General features: G+C 40.2%; 1 protein-coding gene and 1 pseudogene across 2 annotated transcripts in view; one reads left to right on the forward strand and one right to left on the reverse strand.

The window, feature by feature from the left end:
* Window positions 1-7,295: 7,295 nt before the first annotated feature.
* On the reverse strand, window positions 7,296-8,619 carry LOC136267535 (uncharacterized; annotated as a pseudogene).
* Window positions 8,620-10,024: 1,405 nt separating this feature from the next.
* The window catches only part of LOC136266156 (uncharacterized), a 41,464-nt gene continuing 32,483 nt past the window's right edge, over window positions 10,025-19,005 (forward strand). The window contains exon 1 of one of the 2 annotated variants that reach the window (XM_066061144.1): window positions 10,025-10,252. In XM_066061144.1, the coding sequence (XP_065917216.1) occupies window positions 10,173-10,252 (80 nt within the window). In that variant the 5' untranslated portion in view covers window positions 10,025-10,172. The remainder of the gene's footprint in view (window positions 10,253-19,005) is intronic. The other variant, XM_066061143.1, reaches the window with a different exon arrangement.

Genomic DNA, 19,005 nt, shown 5'->3' on the forward strand with positions numbered 1-19,005 from the left:
CTACATGATAGTTTCTTTGTAGTTGAACTCTCTACATGGTAGTTTCTTTTCAGCTGAACTCTACAAGGTGATTTTCTTCTAGTTGAACTATCTCTTTCCATAGTTGCATGAACTCCCTACAAGGTAACTTCTTCTAGCTGATCTGTCTACAGGGTGAATTGTTTGTAGCTGATCACTCTACAGGGTGAATTGTTTGTAGCTGATCTCTATACAGGTTACCTGTTTCTAGCTGATCTCTTGAATTCTCTTCAGGGTGACTGCTCTATTAGGATGACTGCTCTATTAGAGTATCTCGATCTCGCACTTGCTGCACCAAGTTGGATTTCGTGTTATAACTCCGTGGCTTTAAGTCTGATTCTTCTACACCATTGAAGAGCTTTTCTAAGATGATTACTCCATCTATACAGCGATTTTTAAAGCATTACCCCAAGCGGTTTATCTGGTAGGCGTGGCAAGTAATAGTTTTTTATTAGCTAATCTCGATTGCATAATTGTTACACACTGTTGGTTTTTTCGTTGTATCTTCCTGGTTTTTAGCTCGATTTCTTTCAAACCACAAAAGGTTTGAGGTTCAATAGTTAACCTATTCACCCACCGATTTTCAGCTTCTTCCCATACGCGGTTTACCCGGTAGGCGTGACAACATATTGGTGTTATTTTTCGTGAATAATCGCTCATAACTCTTTGCTGTGTATCGTATTCCAACCAAAGTTGGTACAGAGATGCGCCTTTATACCCCCCTTCTGTGTGCCAAATTTCAAGGCGATCGGATATGACGTTCGCGTTTTATAGCAGTTTTTGTAAGTGTGCGAAAAGAGGAAGAAAAATAAGAAGAAAAAAAAACGAAGAAACTAAGCCAATTTTTGAAGTCGCATATCTCGGGAACGCTTGAAGCGATTTCGCTCAAATTTGGAATGTGGAGTGCTGAAGGTGGAGGGAATGTCCACAGCAAAAATCGTCTTGTTTCATCAAGGCAGCACAGAGCTACGGAGGTGCGAAAATTGCGTTTTCTTTCTTCCTGTCAATATACTCACGGGTGTTGCGCGCCGGCTTCTTGGGCCGCACGACACACTACCGTGTGTCTTGATTATTATTATGCTTGCCACGCCTACCAGATAAACTACTTGGGGTAATGCTTTGAAAATCGCTGTACAGATGGAGTTATCATCTTAGAAAGGCTCTTCAATGGTGTAGAAGAATCAGACTTAAAGCCACGGAGTTATAACACGAAATCCAACTTGGTGTAGCAAGTGCGAGATCGAGATACTCTAATAGAGCAGTCATCCTAATAGAGCAGTCACCCTGAACAGAATTCAAGAGATCAGTTAGAAATAAGTAACCTGTATAGAGATCAGCTACAAACAAATCACCCTGTAGAGAGTTCAGCTACAAACAATTCACCCTGTTCAGACATCAGTTAGAAGAAGTTTTCTTGTAGAGAGTTCAGTTACAAACAAATCACCCTGTTGAAAGATCAGCTAGAAGATGTCACCTTATAGATAGTTCAGTTACAAAGAAACCACCATGTAGAGAATTCAGCTACAAACTAGTGACCCTGTAGATACATCAGCTAGAAGAAGTTACCTTGTAGAGAGTTCAGCTACAAAGAAACCATTCTGTAAAGAGCTCAGCTGCAAACAAATCACCTATACAGAATTCAGCTACAAACAAATCACCCTGTAGAGAGATCAGCTAGAAGAAGTTACCTTGTAGATAGTTCAGCTACAAATAAATCATCCTGTAGAGAGATCAGCTAGAAGAAGTTACCTTGTAGATAGTTCAGCTACAAACAATTCACCCTGTACAGAGCTCAGTTAAAAGAGGTTTCCTTGTAGAGAGTTCAGCTACAGACAAACCACCCTGTAGAGAGATCAGTTAGAAGAAGTTACCTTGTAGATCGTTCAGCTACAAACAATTCACCCTGTAAAGAGATCAGCTAGAAGAAGTTACCTTGTAGAGAGTTCAGCTACAAAGAAACCATCATGTAGAGAATTCAGCCGCAAACAAATCATGTATAGAGAGTTCAGCTACAAACAAATCTCCCTGTAGAGAGATCAGCTAGAAGAAGTTTCCTTGTAGAGAGTTCTGCTACAAACAAATCACCCTGTAGAAAGATCAGCTAGAAGAAATCACCTTGTAGAGAGTTCAGCTTCAAAGAAACAATCATGTGAGAGTTCAGGTACAAACAAATTGTCCTGTAGAGAGATCAGCTAGAAGGAGTTACCTTGTAGAGAGTTCAGCTACAAAGAAACCATCATGTAGATAGTTCAGGTACAAACAAATCACCCTGTAGAAAGATCAACTATAGAAGAAATCACCTTGTAGAAGGTTCAGCTACAAAGAAACTATCATGTAGAGAGTTCAACTACAAACAAATCACCCTGTAGAAAGATCAGCTATAGAAGAAATCACCTTGTAGAGAGTTCAGCTACAAAGAAACCATCATGTAGAGAGTTCAGCTACAAACAAATCGGCCTGTAGAGAGATCAGCTAGAAGAAATTACCTTGTAGAGAGTTCAGCTAAAAAGAAACCATCATGTAGAGAGTTCAGCTGCAAACAAATCACCTGTAGAGAGTTAAGCTACAAACAAATCTCCCTGTAGAGAGATCAGCTAGAAGTCACCTTGCAGGGAGTTCAGTTACAAAGAAATAAACCATGTAGAGAGTTCAGCTGCAAACAAATCACCTGTAGAGAGTTCAGCTAGAAACAAGTCACCCTGTAGAGAGATCAGCTAGAAACAAGTCACCTTGTAGAGAGTTCAGTTAGAAGAAGTCACATTGTAGAACTACAAAGAAACTACCATGTAGAGTTCAGCTGCAAACAAATCACCCTGTAGAGAACTCAGCTACAAACAAATCGCCCTGTAGAAAGATCAGCTAGAAGAAGTTACCTTGTAGGGATTTCAGCTACAAACAAATCACCCTGTAGAGAGTTCAGCTACAAAGAAACCATTCTGTAAAGAGCTCAGCTGCAAACAAATCACTTGTACAGAATTCAGCTACAAACAAATCACCCTGTAGAGAGATCAGCTAGAAGAAATTACCTTGTAGATAGTTCAGCTACAAACAAATCACCCTGTAGAAAGATCAGTTAGAAGAAGTTAACTTGGAGAAAGTTCAGCTACAAAGAAACCATTTTGTAAAGAGCTCAGCTGCAAACAAATCACCTGTACAGAATTCAACTACGAACAAATCACCCTGTAGAGAGATCAGCTATAAGAAGTTACCTTGTAGATAGTTCAGCTACAAACAAATCTCCCTGTAGAGAGATCAGCTAGAAGAAATTACCTTGTAGAGAGTTCAGTTACAAAGAAACCACCATGTAGAGAGTTCAGCTGCAAAGAAATCACCCTGTAGAAAATTCTGCCCGAAACAAATTGCCCTGTAGAAAGATCAGTTAGAAGAAGTTACCTTTTAGAGAGTTCAGCTACAAAGAAACCATTCTGTAAAGAGCTCAGCTGCAAACAAATCACCTATATAGAATTCAGCTACAAACACATCACCCTGTAGAGAGATCAGCTAGAAGAAGTTACCTTGTAGATCGTTCAGCTACAAACAATTCACCCTGTAGAGAGAGCAATTAGAAGAAGTCACCTTGTAGAGTGTTCAGTTACAAAGAAACCACCATGGAGATTTCTGTAATCAATATAATATTATGTGACCGGATTTGCGAAAAGGGGTCTTCTACACACATCCAATTCCGTAAATGTTGGAGACCATAACTCAGTGTTCAAGTAACATATTAACCTGAACATTTCACCATGTATTCAGCTATAGTGGTGCTCACCACTGCCCAAAATTCAAGGCAATAGCTCTTTTCAATCTGAAGTTATCAATTGTCAAAGTTGGCAAATTGGATGTGTGTGGAAGACCCCTTTTCGCAAATCCGGTCACATATGTATTATACAGTATATATAATTTATACATTTACTGATAAAATATTTAAAGTACATCTACTTCATCTTTTCTTCTTCCTGTAGTAAAGAAAAAAACATAGGTTAAAAAAGTCCCAAAGCTGGCCATAGGCCGGCTTTGGGGTATATAAATACAAAAAGAAATGAAATCTAATCCAAAACAGCCAAGCTGTAAAAAAAGTGTGCGGCCCTCAGAAAGGCTATGGTGAAAAAAGATGTGAAATTCAAGGTGGCGGCCAAGAAATGGCTGTGATGGTAGGTTAATGGTAAAAATTTTAATAATGACAATTCAGGTAAATTTTGTGAAGCGGCACAAAAATTCACCTGAATTGTCGTTATTAAAATTTTTACCATTAACCTACCATCACAGCCATTTCTTGGCCGCCACCTTGGATTTCACATCTTTTTTCACCATAGCCTTTCTGAGGGCCGCACACTTTTTTTACAGCTTGGCTGTTTTGGATTAGATATATATATCCAGAATTTTTCCAAAGTGTTTTCCAGATTTGGTAGTGAGTTATATGTGCAGGGGCCTGGGGGCACAGCCCCCAGCCACTGATGGACTTGCACATTAAAATGCTTCAAAATATACATTAATGATTTCATGGATATTATAAACTATTTCTTGGTTCCCTTTGTCAGTTATGGTTTATGGCTGGTCAGTATATTGCAATGACCAAAATTGCATGTTGAGATTTTCCAATTTCAATTAAAAACCTCAAGATTTAGCGGCTAAATCAGTCTTTGAATTTCTTGCATTTATATTATTTTTTAATGCCCATTTAAAATTGTATTCCATTATAAATACTCCATTAGGTAAATGTTCTATTAGGGCAGTTTGACTGCTCTATTAGAACACATCTGACTGCTCTACTAGAGTATCTCAATCTTTTTAAAGACATACCCTGATTCTCCCTCAATTCACTTTTGAGGAATCATTGTAAGTTTTCTATTACACAGTCCGCCCAGCCCTGTTCCCATTTATTCCATATACGTATTGGTGCTGCCAAACTATGATAGTTTGATGTTCCTGCATGCTGCAAAGCCTGAAATTTTGGAGGGGGTTTCTGGAACCACAGGAAACTCCCTTTAATATGCCCCCACCTTTATTAGTCTCTGTGTCAACCCAAAAATTTGCTGTATTTTAAGTTTAATGTCTAACTACCTCTAGACTAATGCTACAGGCTTTATTTCTCACCTAGGCTCAGGATGTGTTATTTTAAGAGATACATGTACAGATCACAGTGCATGCAGTGTAAATTATGAATATACTGCTATCTTTTTGCTCATCCAACTTACCTTTTGTCATAAATATCATAGTATAACATAACATTTTTGGTGGTAATTAATATTTCAATTATGAAAACAATAAAGAATCAATACACATAATTTTTCACAACTATATACAGGCTGATCTGCTATGTAATTAAGATAGGTACACTGATAAAAGTCAGCACACTGTATCAGCATGTTGTATGAAATGCAAAGCATGCTGAGGCATGACCCCAGATCTTTTTTCTAAAGTAGCTATGCCTCCTAATTAGCACTGCAAGACAATGAAAGCTGCAATGCCATATATATATATGAAGACTGATTCTAGCATATCTGAAAAAGTTAATGTGGTTAACCATATTGGAAGTCAGGATGAAATATATATCATCAGGGTGTAGCTAAACTTGGGGTGATGTATTGCTGAGAGTTTAACAACACATAATTTTGTGCAATTAGAAAATATTAATAGCTCTGTGACATGATTGTACTTACTGTCATCACAAACTACAAACACACAGACACATTCACCCAGGTGTACCAGTGCTGGTTCACTGGGTAGGTGTGACCGTGCTAGCATGTTGGCCAAAAACTTTTTGTTATGCAAAATGATTATTATAAATTATCTCATCAATTGTATGCAGAAACTACCGTGTCTACTATGATTGTTCTCATCAGTTATCAATAAGAAGAGGTACATGTAGTGAAATTCTGAAGGGTCTCAATTTATAGCCTAATAATGTGCAAGATTTATACTGATATACTGCAAGATATATGCTTGCTCTACTCAGGTACTACTAGTCAGTGCAGATAAATACTCCTAGGGCAGGACTAGTATAACCAGCAGGAGGCTGTACCCTATCCCACAGGTGAAGTTGTTAGCACTGAAAGTCCCAACTGAACCTTTACCCACTGTTGAAACATAGACAGTCGGTATTTGCTTCCAGGTTAATATTAAGTACCAACTGATTTTACAGTTGGGTGGGCTGCTTTCCCAGTTGACAACATCAGGTCTCCATTTGAATAGCTGGGTAGACTGGAGCAATGTGAGTAAAATTCTTGCTCAAGGAAACAACAGCAATAGCAACTGAGTATAACTGGGTATCAAACTTGGTCCCATGTAAGTGACTAGTGATGTGAGTAAAGTTTCTACACACACACGCACAAAGCAAAAAACAAAGCAAAGCCTTCGGCCGCCATGTTAGCACAGTCACACCTACCCAGTGAACCAGCACTAGGACACCTGTGCACTACTCAGGTACTGGGAGTCAGCACTCCTGGGACAGGACTAGTAATCTGCAGGAGGCTGTACCATGTCCTACAAGTGCACCCGAAGTCCCACCTGGACCTTCATTTGCTGTGTGAGACATGGACTGCTGGGCATTTGCTTCCCCAGTTAATATCAGCTGCAGTTCTGGGCACACACATACACACACACCTGTCCTGTTGAAAAGCTACCAAAAATGGCCATGTTTGTCCCAAAAGGGACAGCAAAAACAACCACATCAAGTTCCAGCCAGTAAGTTGCACCTATGAACTGCCAATCCTCCCTTGCTCTTAAACCACCTCAGACACACCTGACACTGCACAGTACCTTTCTGCTCATTCACAGGCTTCTGTCCCTCAACTAAACACTTGTGCCTTTTCTTGTTACTCTCTCCTCTAAATTTTCTACTGCACATTTCACACACTACATTATTTGCTGGTGGTTGACCTTGAGCTGCCTGAATATCATCTTGAAGATTTGCTATACCATTGTGACACAATTCTCTCCAACCTACCCTGGATCTTGTAGCCTCCTCATATCACTTGTTCTCATCTATACCAATGTAGGCAAAGTCCTTATGGATAACATCCCTCTGTCTTTTCCTTGGACCACACCTAGGTCAGAGCTCAGACAACCAACTAAACAAAACACTCTTTGCCATCTTGTTGTCTGTCATTCTTGTCAGACGACCAAGCTACTCTAGTCGCTTCATTCTACAAAATCTCCCCACCGTCTCCTCACTTCTGTCATTGTGATGTGTTCAGACCACTGCTGTCTGTTGGAGATGCCCAGAATCACCCTAATACATCTATGATGGAAGGAATATAATTTTCTGTAGCAACTAATCAAAGGGATCCAGCACTCTGCACCATATAGCAACACAAGCAGAACACAGGCATTATAACTTTATTCTTAATGGTCAAATGTAGATTTCTGTCCATCTTCATTAAAGTACCAAAAGCTTTTGAAGCCTGAGCTAGCCTTCTGGCAACATCCACATGCATTCTAACTGTTGATGCTATCAGTGATCCAAGATATATATTGAAACTCATCCACTACTTCGATGCTTCCACCTTCTAAACTGATTGACTCTTGATCACCTTCCTCAACAGATCTGCCTGTCACCAGGTGTTTCGTCTTTGATATGCTGACTGTCAAACTAAAGTTCTTGCTAACTCACTGGTATGCACATACAGCAGCCTCAGCACCAGACCTTGTTGATGCCAGGAGAGCACCATCATCAGCAAACAAACACTCAGTCAACAACCTTATCATAGCATTCCTATATATCTTCTGAACAGCCGCTGGTCATAATTATAAACTGCAAAGCCAGTACCATCTACTCCCCTATTCTAGCAAGCCATCTTTCTACTATTAAGCAAGTGTACAAATTAAACAGAACTGGAGCCATACAATAATTTTGTCTCAACCCATTCTGCAAACTGATCTCATCTAAAGTCACTCCACCTAAGCTAATTTTGACCTTTGTATCTTCATGAAATGACCTAATTAAGTTAACCAATGGCTGGGGGTGGGACACATCTAACTTGTTTAAAGCTAACCACAATGTTTCCTTGAAACTAAATCATATGCCTTCTTCAGATCAATGAAGGTAAAGAAGGCTTTTGATCTATGTTCCCATGACTTCGCTACAGGGGCGGAGGAAGTAGTTGATATGAGGGGAGCTAGGCTGACCCAGACTTATGCAAGTGAGGTACTACATTGTCTCTGGTTTGGTAAGGTGAGCAAAAAAAAAAAAAAAAAGGTCACAACCATTTTGACAATAGCTGCCCACCTCACCAGCTATGCATTTATAGCTGATAAACTACATAAAAATCCTTACATAGCTCGCTACACACTGCTCTAATACTGTGACTGCTTTATTAGAGTGACTGCTCTATTAGAATATCTTGACCTTTATCGCGGTTTTCAGCCCCACTCCAAGAAGGATAATTTCAACGTGATATCATTCTGAGGGGAGGCTTCAGCCCCCTAGCCCCCCCCCTTTCCACCGCCTATGCTTCTCTATTAATTTTCTAACAATAAAAATCATATTTGTGCAACTTCTACTCTGTCTAAAGTCACACTGTGATTCTGGTATATATAACTCTAGCCACAACTTTCCCAACAAACAAATACCTCTCCAGTTGTCACAGTTAATAAGGTCATCCTTCTTAAAAATTGGAATCAATATAGCATCCCACCAGTCATTAGGAACATGACCCTCTCTCCACACATCATGCACTAGCTCAAGCAATCTGTTTAAAAATTTACCCTGACTACAAGCAGCCTTTAACATCTCTGGTAGTATATCTGATTCACTGGCAGCCTTTCCATTACCAATTCTACCTACTGCACTATAGAGCTCTTCTACTGATGGTAATTCCTCCATTTCAGTTCTGATAGGTCTCTGTTTCACTTTACCTACAGAAAACTCACTTTGAATATTTAAAATCTTGGTGAAGTGCCTCCTCCATCTCCCTTGCTGTTTTTCATTGGAAGAACACACATTTCCTTCTTCATCCTTCACCATGCTTGATCTCACTGGAATCATACCTCTTCTACCCTCTGAATATCCCTACCATAATACTTTACCATTGTGTCTTCCTCTCTCTGTACTTCTTCAGCCTTACATGAAAACCATGCCTCCTTGGCTAGCCTTATGGCTCTCCGTGCATCACTGTGAACAACAACAAACTTATTCTTATATCTCTTCTCACCTGTATTCAGCCACAAACTATACAATTTGTTTTTCTCTTCAATCAAAGGTTGACCTTTGTAGTATTATCCCGAAACCAATCAGGCTGTCTCCTGTTAGAATATCTTAAATCTGCTCTAGCCGTTTTACATAATGTACCTTTCAAAGTGCTCCACCTTTTTGAATGGTACCATCATTCCATTTCAATGGTACCATCATTCCATTTCAATGGTACCATCATTCCATTTCATCTTCTGTCATCACTGTACCTATCCTTAGCTGTCAACTCTCCTTGATCATCTACACTTTCATCTTGAAGACTTGGAACATCCCACTTCTTCACAAATAACCTTTGATTGAGTTCTTCTAAAATATCTCTTACTACCAACTACACAAACTTTGCCCTCAATAGCATGTGATCACTACTATGACCAGCTCCACAAATCACAGACACATCTAAACATCTTCTCCAATAGTCCCTATTTGTGATCACATAATCAATACAATGCCACTGCTGTGATTTAGGATGTTACCAAGTTTACTTATACATGTCCTTCTTTTATAACCAGGTATTACACACTGTAGCCTCATTTGTAGCCAGAAAAGACAAAAATTCTTCACCTGCCTCATTTAAATCACCATAACCAAAAGGTCCTCTCTCATATCACTACTGATCATCCATGCTTCTGGAACAAAGACGAACATTGAAATCTCCCAACATAATTATAACAAGTAAAGTCATTTGTGTAAATTCTGTTAAAGGGGAAAACACTCCAACAACATTAAAATTAATTTCCAATTCTTAATGACTGACATTTCTTTTCACCTGGCCAAGGGAGTCTGGTAGCTACTTGTTGCGCGAAAACAAGCGAAATCACGTGCACAAGATTTCGACCAATCAAATCTTCGTTTTTGAACTTCCGCTTTAACCTTGTTGACGCGCAAGAACTATTAGAATCTCTGTAAACATCTAACTACTTGGTAGTAACTTGTACCGATCACATCATTATATGTACCTCACGATATGGCTTACCCTGTAAAAGGTGAACTTGGATCAAAGACGAACAACGCAGAAGAAAAACCTTCTGACCCTTCCTGGAAAGAGTAAGTTTCTATCCTTAATTCATATGACTATGTGATATGAATCAGTAATTCGGCCAAATTTTGTCTTTGAACTGTGACTTGAAGCCTTGTCTGCTGAAAGACTTATGACAATTTTTCGATTGTGGGTTTTAAATTTTTCGTCCTTGAGTTTGGGGCAGTTGACTAATTAGTTACCAGCAGTTGCAGATTGGGGTGTAATTGCTGTGTATTATTAATCAGTCGAGTGATCGCATGTGATGTTGCCTTGTGCTCAGTAGTCGAGTCATCGGAGATAGATTTAATGGCTTATTGTTAAATCAACTACATGGTCCTTTGAGTCGGAATAATGAACTAGTGACAGCCGATGTACCGACGATGATTCAGAAGGGAAGTCCACAGAGCTAGCCAGACATTTCTTAACCACAAATGCAAGCACCTTGGTACTGAGTTATATGGTACCACCTCAGGCTAGTGAATTACATTTATTGACTGCGTATTTCGCTTCTGTTTCCTTTTAGATAACCCGATACGGCACCTAGATAGTTCCAGCAGTGGGCATTAATTAGAACAGTAGATTATCAGTTGACGGACTCAACTGTAGCGACTAATCACAGACAATGCCAGAAGCCCTCGCCAGACTCAAGAAAGTGTGAGCAGGCCACAGATCGTCAGCTACAAGGTTGATGCATCAACTGGAAGGAGAATATGAGATTGATGATGGACCATCACTTGATCGACTGATGCAATGTAAGTTTTCATTAAGTGAGAAGCTAGATAAGCTACACACTTTAGATGAAGAGATACTTGCAGTAGTTGAAGATGACAGTATAGCAGATGAAATAGAACAAGCAGATCAATTCAAAGAGTGGATACAACAAGTTGTGTTTTGTGTTGAACACCGAATTAATGTAAAAAAGTCCAATACAAATCTCCCGCCATCTACACATAGTGTCTCACCAACCGTTACAACTACTTCAGTACCTGCATTAACTGATACAATACCAGTTACTACCAGTGATGCGGTTGTCACCACTACCACCGATGCAGTTGTCACCACCATCAATGTGTCCCCACCCACCCATGACACAGTCACAACAGTTCCTGACACTAGTACAACTGTTGTAACTAGTTCTACCACAACACCATTGACCCACCATGCAGTCGCTGAGACAAGTAGCTCCAAAGTCAAACTGCCAAAACTCGAGCCTAAGAAATTTAATGGAGATCTCACCAAGTGGGAGACCTTCTGGAGCTCCTTTAAATCATCAATTCACCTGAACCCAACCTTGACTGCTGTTGACAAGTTCCATTACTTATAGTCATTATTAGAGGGTCCTGCGTTTGCTGCTATAGCTAGGGTAAAGTTAACTGCGCCAAATTACACTGAGGCCATTGACACTCTGACAAAGCAGTTTGGTAACAGTAGCTCAACACATGGACACACTACTAGAACTCTAGCCTTTAATATCACCAACCAATATCAAGGCTCTTAGGCATCTATATGACAAAATTGAGTTCCAGGTCCACAGTTTGAAGTCACCTGATGTACCACTTGACTCATATGGTAATTTGTTGTCATCGCTATTTATGAGTAGACTGCCACAAGAGTTCAGATTGATTGTCAGTAGAGAAATGGGTGAGGCTGAATGGTGTATTGACCAGATAATGAATATTGTTGGAAGGGAAATTAGTACACAGGAGAGAGCGTTTATGCAGACAGGTTCACATACACACGGATCAGGTTCAGGGGTATCCACCATCACAGCAATGATGGCTGGTAATGGTAAGCCAAGATGTTGTTATTGCTGACAGAACCACTCGTCAATGTCATGCAAAACTGTCACAGATTCACACAGAGGAAAGCTATTTTGAAGAAATCTGGGAGGTGTTTTGTCTGCTGCCTCAAATGGCACCACATGAGTCGAGACTGCCGATCACCCATTTCATGTTCCCTCTATAATGGTCGACATCACACCAGTCTTTGCAAAGGCTGTGACAGCAGCAGCCAGTCTGCAGGTAACTAGGTACCACCTATAAACCCCACTACACAACCCAGTAACATTACCACCAATCAACCTCCACTGATGTCAGACTTGCATACCCCTCCAACCACCACTACCAGGGGCGGATCTAGGATTTATAAAAGGAGGGGGCTAACTCAAGGTACTAATCTCTTGGGTAGATGTGTGCAAAGCACAATTCTCAGCATGCGAAGCGTGCTGGAACTAGGGGGGTCTGGGGGCATGCCCCCCCAGGAAAATTTTGAAATATAGATGCTAAAATACTGCAATTTGGAGACATTTCCACATAAAATTCATAATATTTTCTGCCTGCAGATATTTTATATACTGCCTTTAGATTATAGGTATGGATCTCTGAAGCATGTTGTTAATAGAAAAGTTTGGGTAGGCACAGACAACCAAGTACATGATGCACCCCTCTCACAATTGCACAACACTGAATAGGTGCATGTTAGAATAAGAATGTTGAAAGTGGAAAATTTGGAAATTTGAACAATACAAGATTGAATCTGAGAGCATTTTCAATGGAAATTGTGTACCTGAATTAAGTATTGCCATACATATTAACTACACAAGTAGATGAATGAAGCCCATTAAACAGACCAATGCACTTCATTGTATGTATAGGTGCAGGCAGATTTGGAAAAATTCCATAACAGAACCAACTATATGCTTCCAGTGAATGTTCTATTAGAGTAGTTAGCTGACTGCTCTATTAGAGTATCTCGATCTTGTACACCTCCAATGCTGATCCGGGTCCTTGTTGCATAAACTTTAGCATACATCCACTGATAATACCTTGGAAAGATGTTTATAAGGTGGTTTTATGAGTATTTGTATTATTAGTGATCATATAATTATGCTAAGACAAAATTTCATTATAATACTCAGCATATTGATCAAGTAAAGCCTAAATATGGAGGGGGGCTTCAGCCCCCAAAGTCCCCCCCTGGATCCGCCCCTGACTACAGGGTTATATTGTGTTAATGCTGACACTCCAGTGCTACTGCAGACAGCCCAGGCATGTATCCACAAGCCAAATAATCCAGCCCGTGGGATGACCATTAGACTAATGTTTGACGGGGGGAGCCAAAGATCATATGTGACTGAGAGGGTCAAGAAGACATGGGTTGGTAACGGGACGTACTGAGGTGGTCAGCATAAGAACATTTGGGTCAGAGACCACGAGGACACACATGGTAGAACTTGTCACAGCTGTGATAATGCCCAAGGAGGGAAGTCACTTCAATGTTTTGTTTTCAACCGTGCCACTTATATGTGAGCCACTGTCCTGTCAACCAGTTGCGTACACCAAGCGACGTTACAGCCATCTTGCTGATCTTGAACTGGCAGACTCTTCCTGAATTGGTGATGAGCTACAGATTGATGCCCTAATTGGCTCTGATCACTACTGGCACTAGACAGATCATACAGGGACATAGTGGGCCAACTGCCATTCATACTCGTTTAGGCTGGATGCTGTCAGATCCAGTTTGTAATGGTACTGAGCTGAATAATTCGTACCCCAGTCATGCAATGCTCATCCAATCCTCTGATACACCATGCCTGGACAACTTACTTAGGAATTTCTGGGAATTGGAATCACTTGATATCAACCCAGATAAACCTTCTGTTTATGAAGAGTTTAAGAAGTCTGTCAAGTTCATAGGTGGCAGATATGAAGTGAGCCTGCAATGGCACCCCAACTGCACACAGTTGCCTAGCAACCTACACCTTGCAGCAAAGAGACTCCAAGGACTGCTTAAGAGACTTCATCAGCATCCTGCTGTAAGAAGAGAGTACCATGCCATCATGCTGGAACAATTGCGACAGGGAATAGTTGAGAAAGTCTCGCTTTGTCAGACTGCTGATAGAATCCATTACCTTCCTCATCACGCAGTCATACGCAAAGACAAACAGACAACCAAATTAAGATATATGACACATCTGCATGAGACAAAGGTCTGTCTCTGAATGATTGCCTGTTCTCTGGACCAAAGTTCGACCAAAGCATCCTTGACATTCTCTTAAGATTCCGTATATACCAAGTAGTGTTTGCAGCCGACGTGGAAAAGACATTCCTAATGGTGTCAGTTCGTGAAGAAGACCGTGATGCCCTGAGATTTTTGTGGGTGTATAGTGTTGAGAAGTCATCACCAGACATTCAGGAGATGCGGTTTACAAGAGTAGTATTTGGAGTATCTTCCAGTCCTTTTCTCCTTAACGCCACCATAAGTCATCATCTGGGCAAGTATTGAGACAGGCATCCTGACCTAGTAGAGACACTTTTGCGATCAATTTATGTTGACGATGTGACATGTGGAGCGGACACTGAAGATGAAGCTTACCAGCTATACACTGTTTCCACTAAGTTATTGGCAGAAAGTGGTTTCAACCTAAGGAAATTTGTGACGAATTCATTGCACCTAAGACACAGGATCAGTGCAGAGAAACAGAAACCAGGACACCCTAAGCCTGTAGTAGCTACCAGCAATGTTGTGGAAGAGAACACCACCTATACTAGCACACTTTTCAAGTACTGTATAATTATTAGAGATCATGAAGGTTTGGGCTTTTCTGGCCAAAAATACCACCCTAAAACCATCATCACAATACCTTCATGGTACCTTGACAGTATTGATTAGGTATAACTGAGCCCAAAAGTGCCTTCAGTACAACTTGAAATGTTTCCAAAAAGTTGCTATTAAATTTAAAAAATTAATTTTATTTAGTGGAATTTTCTACTGACTGACTGACGCCTTCAGACAAGGAACTGCTAAGATTGCAGGCTTTATTTTTTCACTGTTTGACATCACTTCAGCCTGACAGGTGCCTTTTAGCATAGTGCAGTACATGCAATGCATGCTACATGGACTTACCTGTGTCCTCATTTATCTTTGCTGACAGCACAAGATGTCGATTCATGCTAGCACTGTGTGATGGCTTCCCTACGTTTGACGGGAATCATTCGTTGTGACTAGGAGAGGCCCTTCTAGTGTTCTTTATTTGGAACTACATTAGAACGGAAGGAATGGCACCAGGATTATTGTTTTTGTCTGAACGCACTGCCCAACTATAGATGAAATAACAAGATGGCGATTATGGTTCATTTTCAGCTATGTTCAGCCCGTTACACATCATAGAAATAAAAGAGTAGTGAAAACAAGGGAGGTTGCCTACACCTGAAGATCAAGACACACGGTAGTGTGTCGTGCAGCCCAAGAAGCCGGCGTGCCACACCGTGAGTATAATAACAGGAAGAAAATGCAATTTTCACACCTATGTAGCTCTGTGATCCCTAATCCGATTGGAACCAAATTTGCTAGAGAAGTGCCGGCCAGTTAGGGGATTCTACATACCAAATTTGAAGAAAATAGCTCCAGCCATTTCCGAGATACAAGTGAACAAAATTTCGTTTTAATTTCTTTGTTTTTTTCTTCTCCTTCATCTTCTTCATTTCACACACTTCGCAAAATCTGCCATAAAACACGAATGCGTGCTCCAATTGGGCTGAATTTGGCACACTTAAAGGGCTCATTAAGGCAGATCTCCGTACCAACTTTGGTAGGAATCCGATGAACATTCATGGAGCTATGACCAATTATTTGCATAAAATAAGGTCGAAGGTCTGTCACACCTACAGGGTAAACCCCTTGGAAGAATCAGTTGAAAATATGTAGATGAAGCAACCATTGTAGGAGTGCCTTTTTGTGGTTTGAAAGGAATCACGATAAACACCATGGAGATATGACACAAAACCCAACCTGTATCAAAATTACGCGATCGATTTTTACAAATAAAAAACTATTAGTTTTCGTGTCTACCAGGCAAACCGCTTAGAGCAACGAGTTGAAAATCAGTATGTAGCTGGAATAATCATAGAAAGTCCTTGCAGTAGTACAGGAGAATCGGATTACAAACCACTGAGTTATGATTTGAAAGGCAACTATGTGTAGCAAATGCGAGATCGAGATACTCTAATAGAACAGTCACCCTAATAGAGCATTCAGCTGCGTTTATAATTTATTCAATTATATTACATTGCGAGTTATTCTGTAGGGAATTCAGCTACAAACAAGTCACCCTGTAGTCAGATCAGCTAGAAGAAGGTACCTAATAGAGAGTTCAGCTACAAAGAAACCATCATGTAGAGAGTTCAGCTGCAAACAAATCACCCTGTAGAGAATTCAGCTACAAACAAATTGCCCTGTAGAGAGATCAGCTAGAAGAAGTTACCTTGTAGAGAGTTCAGTTACAAAGAAACCATCATGTAGAGAGTTCAGCTGCAAACATATTACCCAGTAGAAAGTTCCGCTATGAACAGATCACCCTGTAGAGAGTTCAGTTAGAAACAAGTCATCCTGTAGAGAGATCAGCTAGAAGAAATCACCTTGTAGAGATTTCAGCTACAAAGACACCACCATGTAAGAGAGTTCAGCTGCACACAAATCACCTGTAGAGAGTTCAGCTAGAAGCAAGTCACCCTGTAGAGAGTTCAGCTAGAAGAAGTTACATTGTAGAGAGTTCATCTACAAAGAAACTACCATGTAGAGAGTTCAGCTGCAAACAAATCGCCCTGTAGAGAATTCAGCTACAAACAAATCACCCTGTAGAAAGATCAGCTAGAAGAAATTACCTTGTAGAGAGTTCAGCTACAAACAAATCACCCTGTAGAGAGTTCAGCTACAAACAAGTCATCCGATAGAGAGATCAGCTAGAAGGATCACCTTGCAGTGGCGGATACAGGGCAATGGTCTCAGCTGAAACCCCCTCTGAAAATAGCGCGCGCCCCAACTTTATTGACGAGTCGTCGTGTGGGTGGTAAAATCGCCACGAGTCATACATTGTGTGTTATAGAAGGACTATCTACTGGAGAAACTCCATACTTTTGCCTTTGAAATCACAATTATGGCGTTCAATAGCAGGTTGTGACCTTTTTTTTTTTTTGGTCTTCAACTTTCAGCTAGGCTGAAGTTGAGTGTAATCTGAAACCCCCTCTGAACATTTCTAGATCCGGCACTGCCTTGTAGAGAGTTCAGCTACAAAGAAATCACCCTGCTTCATCTATTCTTCTTCCTGTGGTAAAGAAAAAAAATGATAGGTTAAAAAGCCCTAAAGCCAGCTATAGGCCGGCTTTGGGGTATACAAATACAAAAAGAAGTGAGATCTAATCCAAAACAGCCAAGCTGTAAAAAAAGAGTGCGGCCCTCAGAAAGGCTATGGTGAAAAAAGATGTGAAATCCAAGGTGGCAGCCAAGAAATGGCTGTGATGGTAGGTTAATGGTAAAAAATTTAATAATGACAATTCAGGTGAATTTTGTGCCAAGACCAAGCGGCACCAAAACTCACCTGAATTGTCGTTATTAAAATTTTTGCCATTAACCTACCATCACAGCCATTTCTTGGCCGCCACCTTGGATTCACATCTTTTTTCACCATAGCCTTTCTGAGGGCCGCACTCTTTTTTTACAGCTTGGCTGTTTTGGTTTAGATATATATTAGTGGACATTTAATTGTGGACTTATACTGAAGTAGGGATTTAATGTCCACTAGTATATATCTTCAGATGTAGGTGACCTCCCCTGTTTCACTATTTTTTTATTTATTATGGTTCATAATTGAACTTGAAATTCCTAATATTTTCCTATACTTGTGAATATATGTGACCAAAGTTTTGATAATCATTGATTTATGCACACACCAGTGAAGTTCACTTTTCACCATGAATGGATAGCCACACCAATACCCTACATATTTGCACCACAGCCATGCCTCTGATTTCCTCAGGCTGTTTTTTACGAGTGGATTTCTAGAGACGTGTGCCAGCCACTGGGAATTTGCCACTGGCCAGCTGAAACATGATACTAGAGACATGAACAGTCTTGGACAGTTGCCCAGATATTTTCTACATACATTTCTTTAATTTTTAGTGGCACAGGTGGTCTTGAGAGCCCAATATTAAAGCTGGAGACACCATATGACACACACGGCCATTTTCTGTTCATATATCAATTTTCCCCTCCCACAACCCACACCACCACCTATGGTGACGTGCTTGTGTTACAAATACTGCCATGAAAAAAGGTACTCAAGATCATGGTTATATCAATAGCTAGCTTGTTGTGGACTGAAGTGAAATAAACATTATGGTTGGCTGCATTCACGGGAAAAATTTCATTTGACCTTCCCAAGCTATACTGGATTGAAATGTTTAGAATAGCATATCTCACGATCTATTGTTATGTGAAGATCGATGGTTTTTCCAAATTAAGTCACATATACTCAACGGTTACCTATGATTTTGTGCGTAAGGTGGGGTATATGAAAATTTAGTACTCACCAACAACACCTTGAATCAAAACTAAATGACATGATCAGCTTGTCATTATTACAATTTACCTAGCTATAACGGCAGCCATTTCTCAGCCACCATCACTGTAGTGCTGTTGTAGTTACTAAAACCTCTGTTTATTTTGACTTGTTAGTTTGGCTGTTCTAAACAATCATAACTACAAGTATACCTTGGTGACTATGTCACTCATTATTTTGATGTTTTTATGACATGGGTGTTTAAGATCAAGACTCATGGTAGTGATTTGCACGGCCAGTAAAGTAGAAATGCGTGCCGTAGACAAATGACGCAACCACTACACGTGAGGATTTTACAGGAACGAACGTTGTCAAATAATACTCGCTTGGCATGTAGGACAATGTGTCTAAACTGTTACAAGTTTCGTTGAGATTGTTACATAT

Source organism: Dysidea avara, chromosome 9, assembly GCF_963678975.1.
Source record: "Dysidea avara chromosome 9, odDysAvar1.4, whole genome shotgun sequence".
In the NCBI taxonomy this organism is placed as follows: domain Eukaryota; kingdom Metazoa; phylum Porifera; class Demospongiae; order Dictyoceratida; family Dysideidae; genus Dysidea; species Dysidea avara.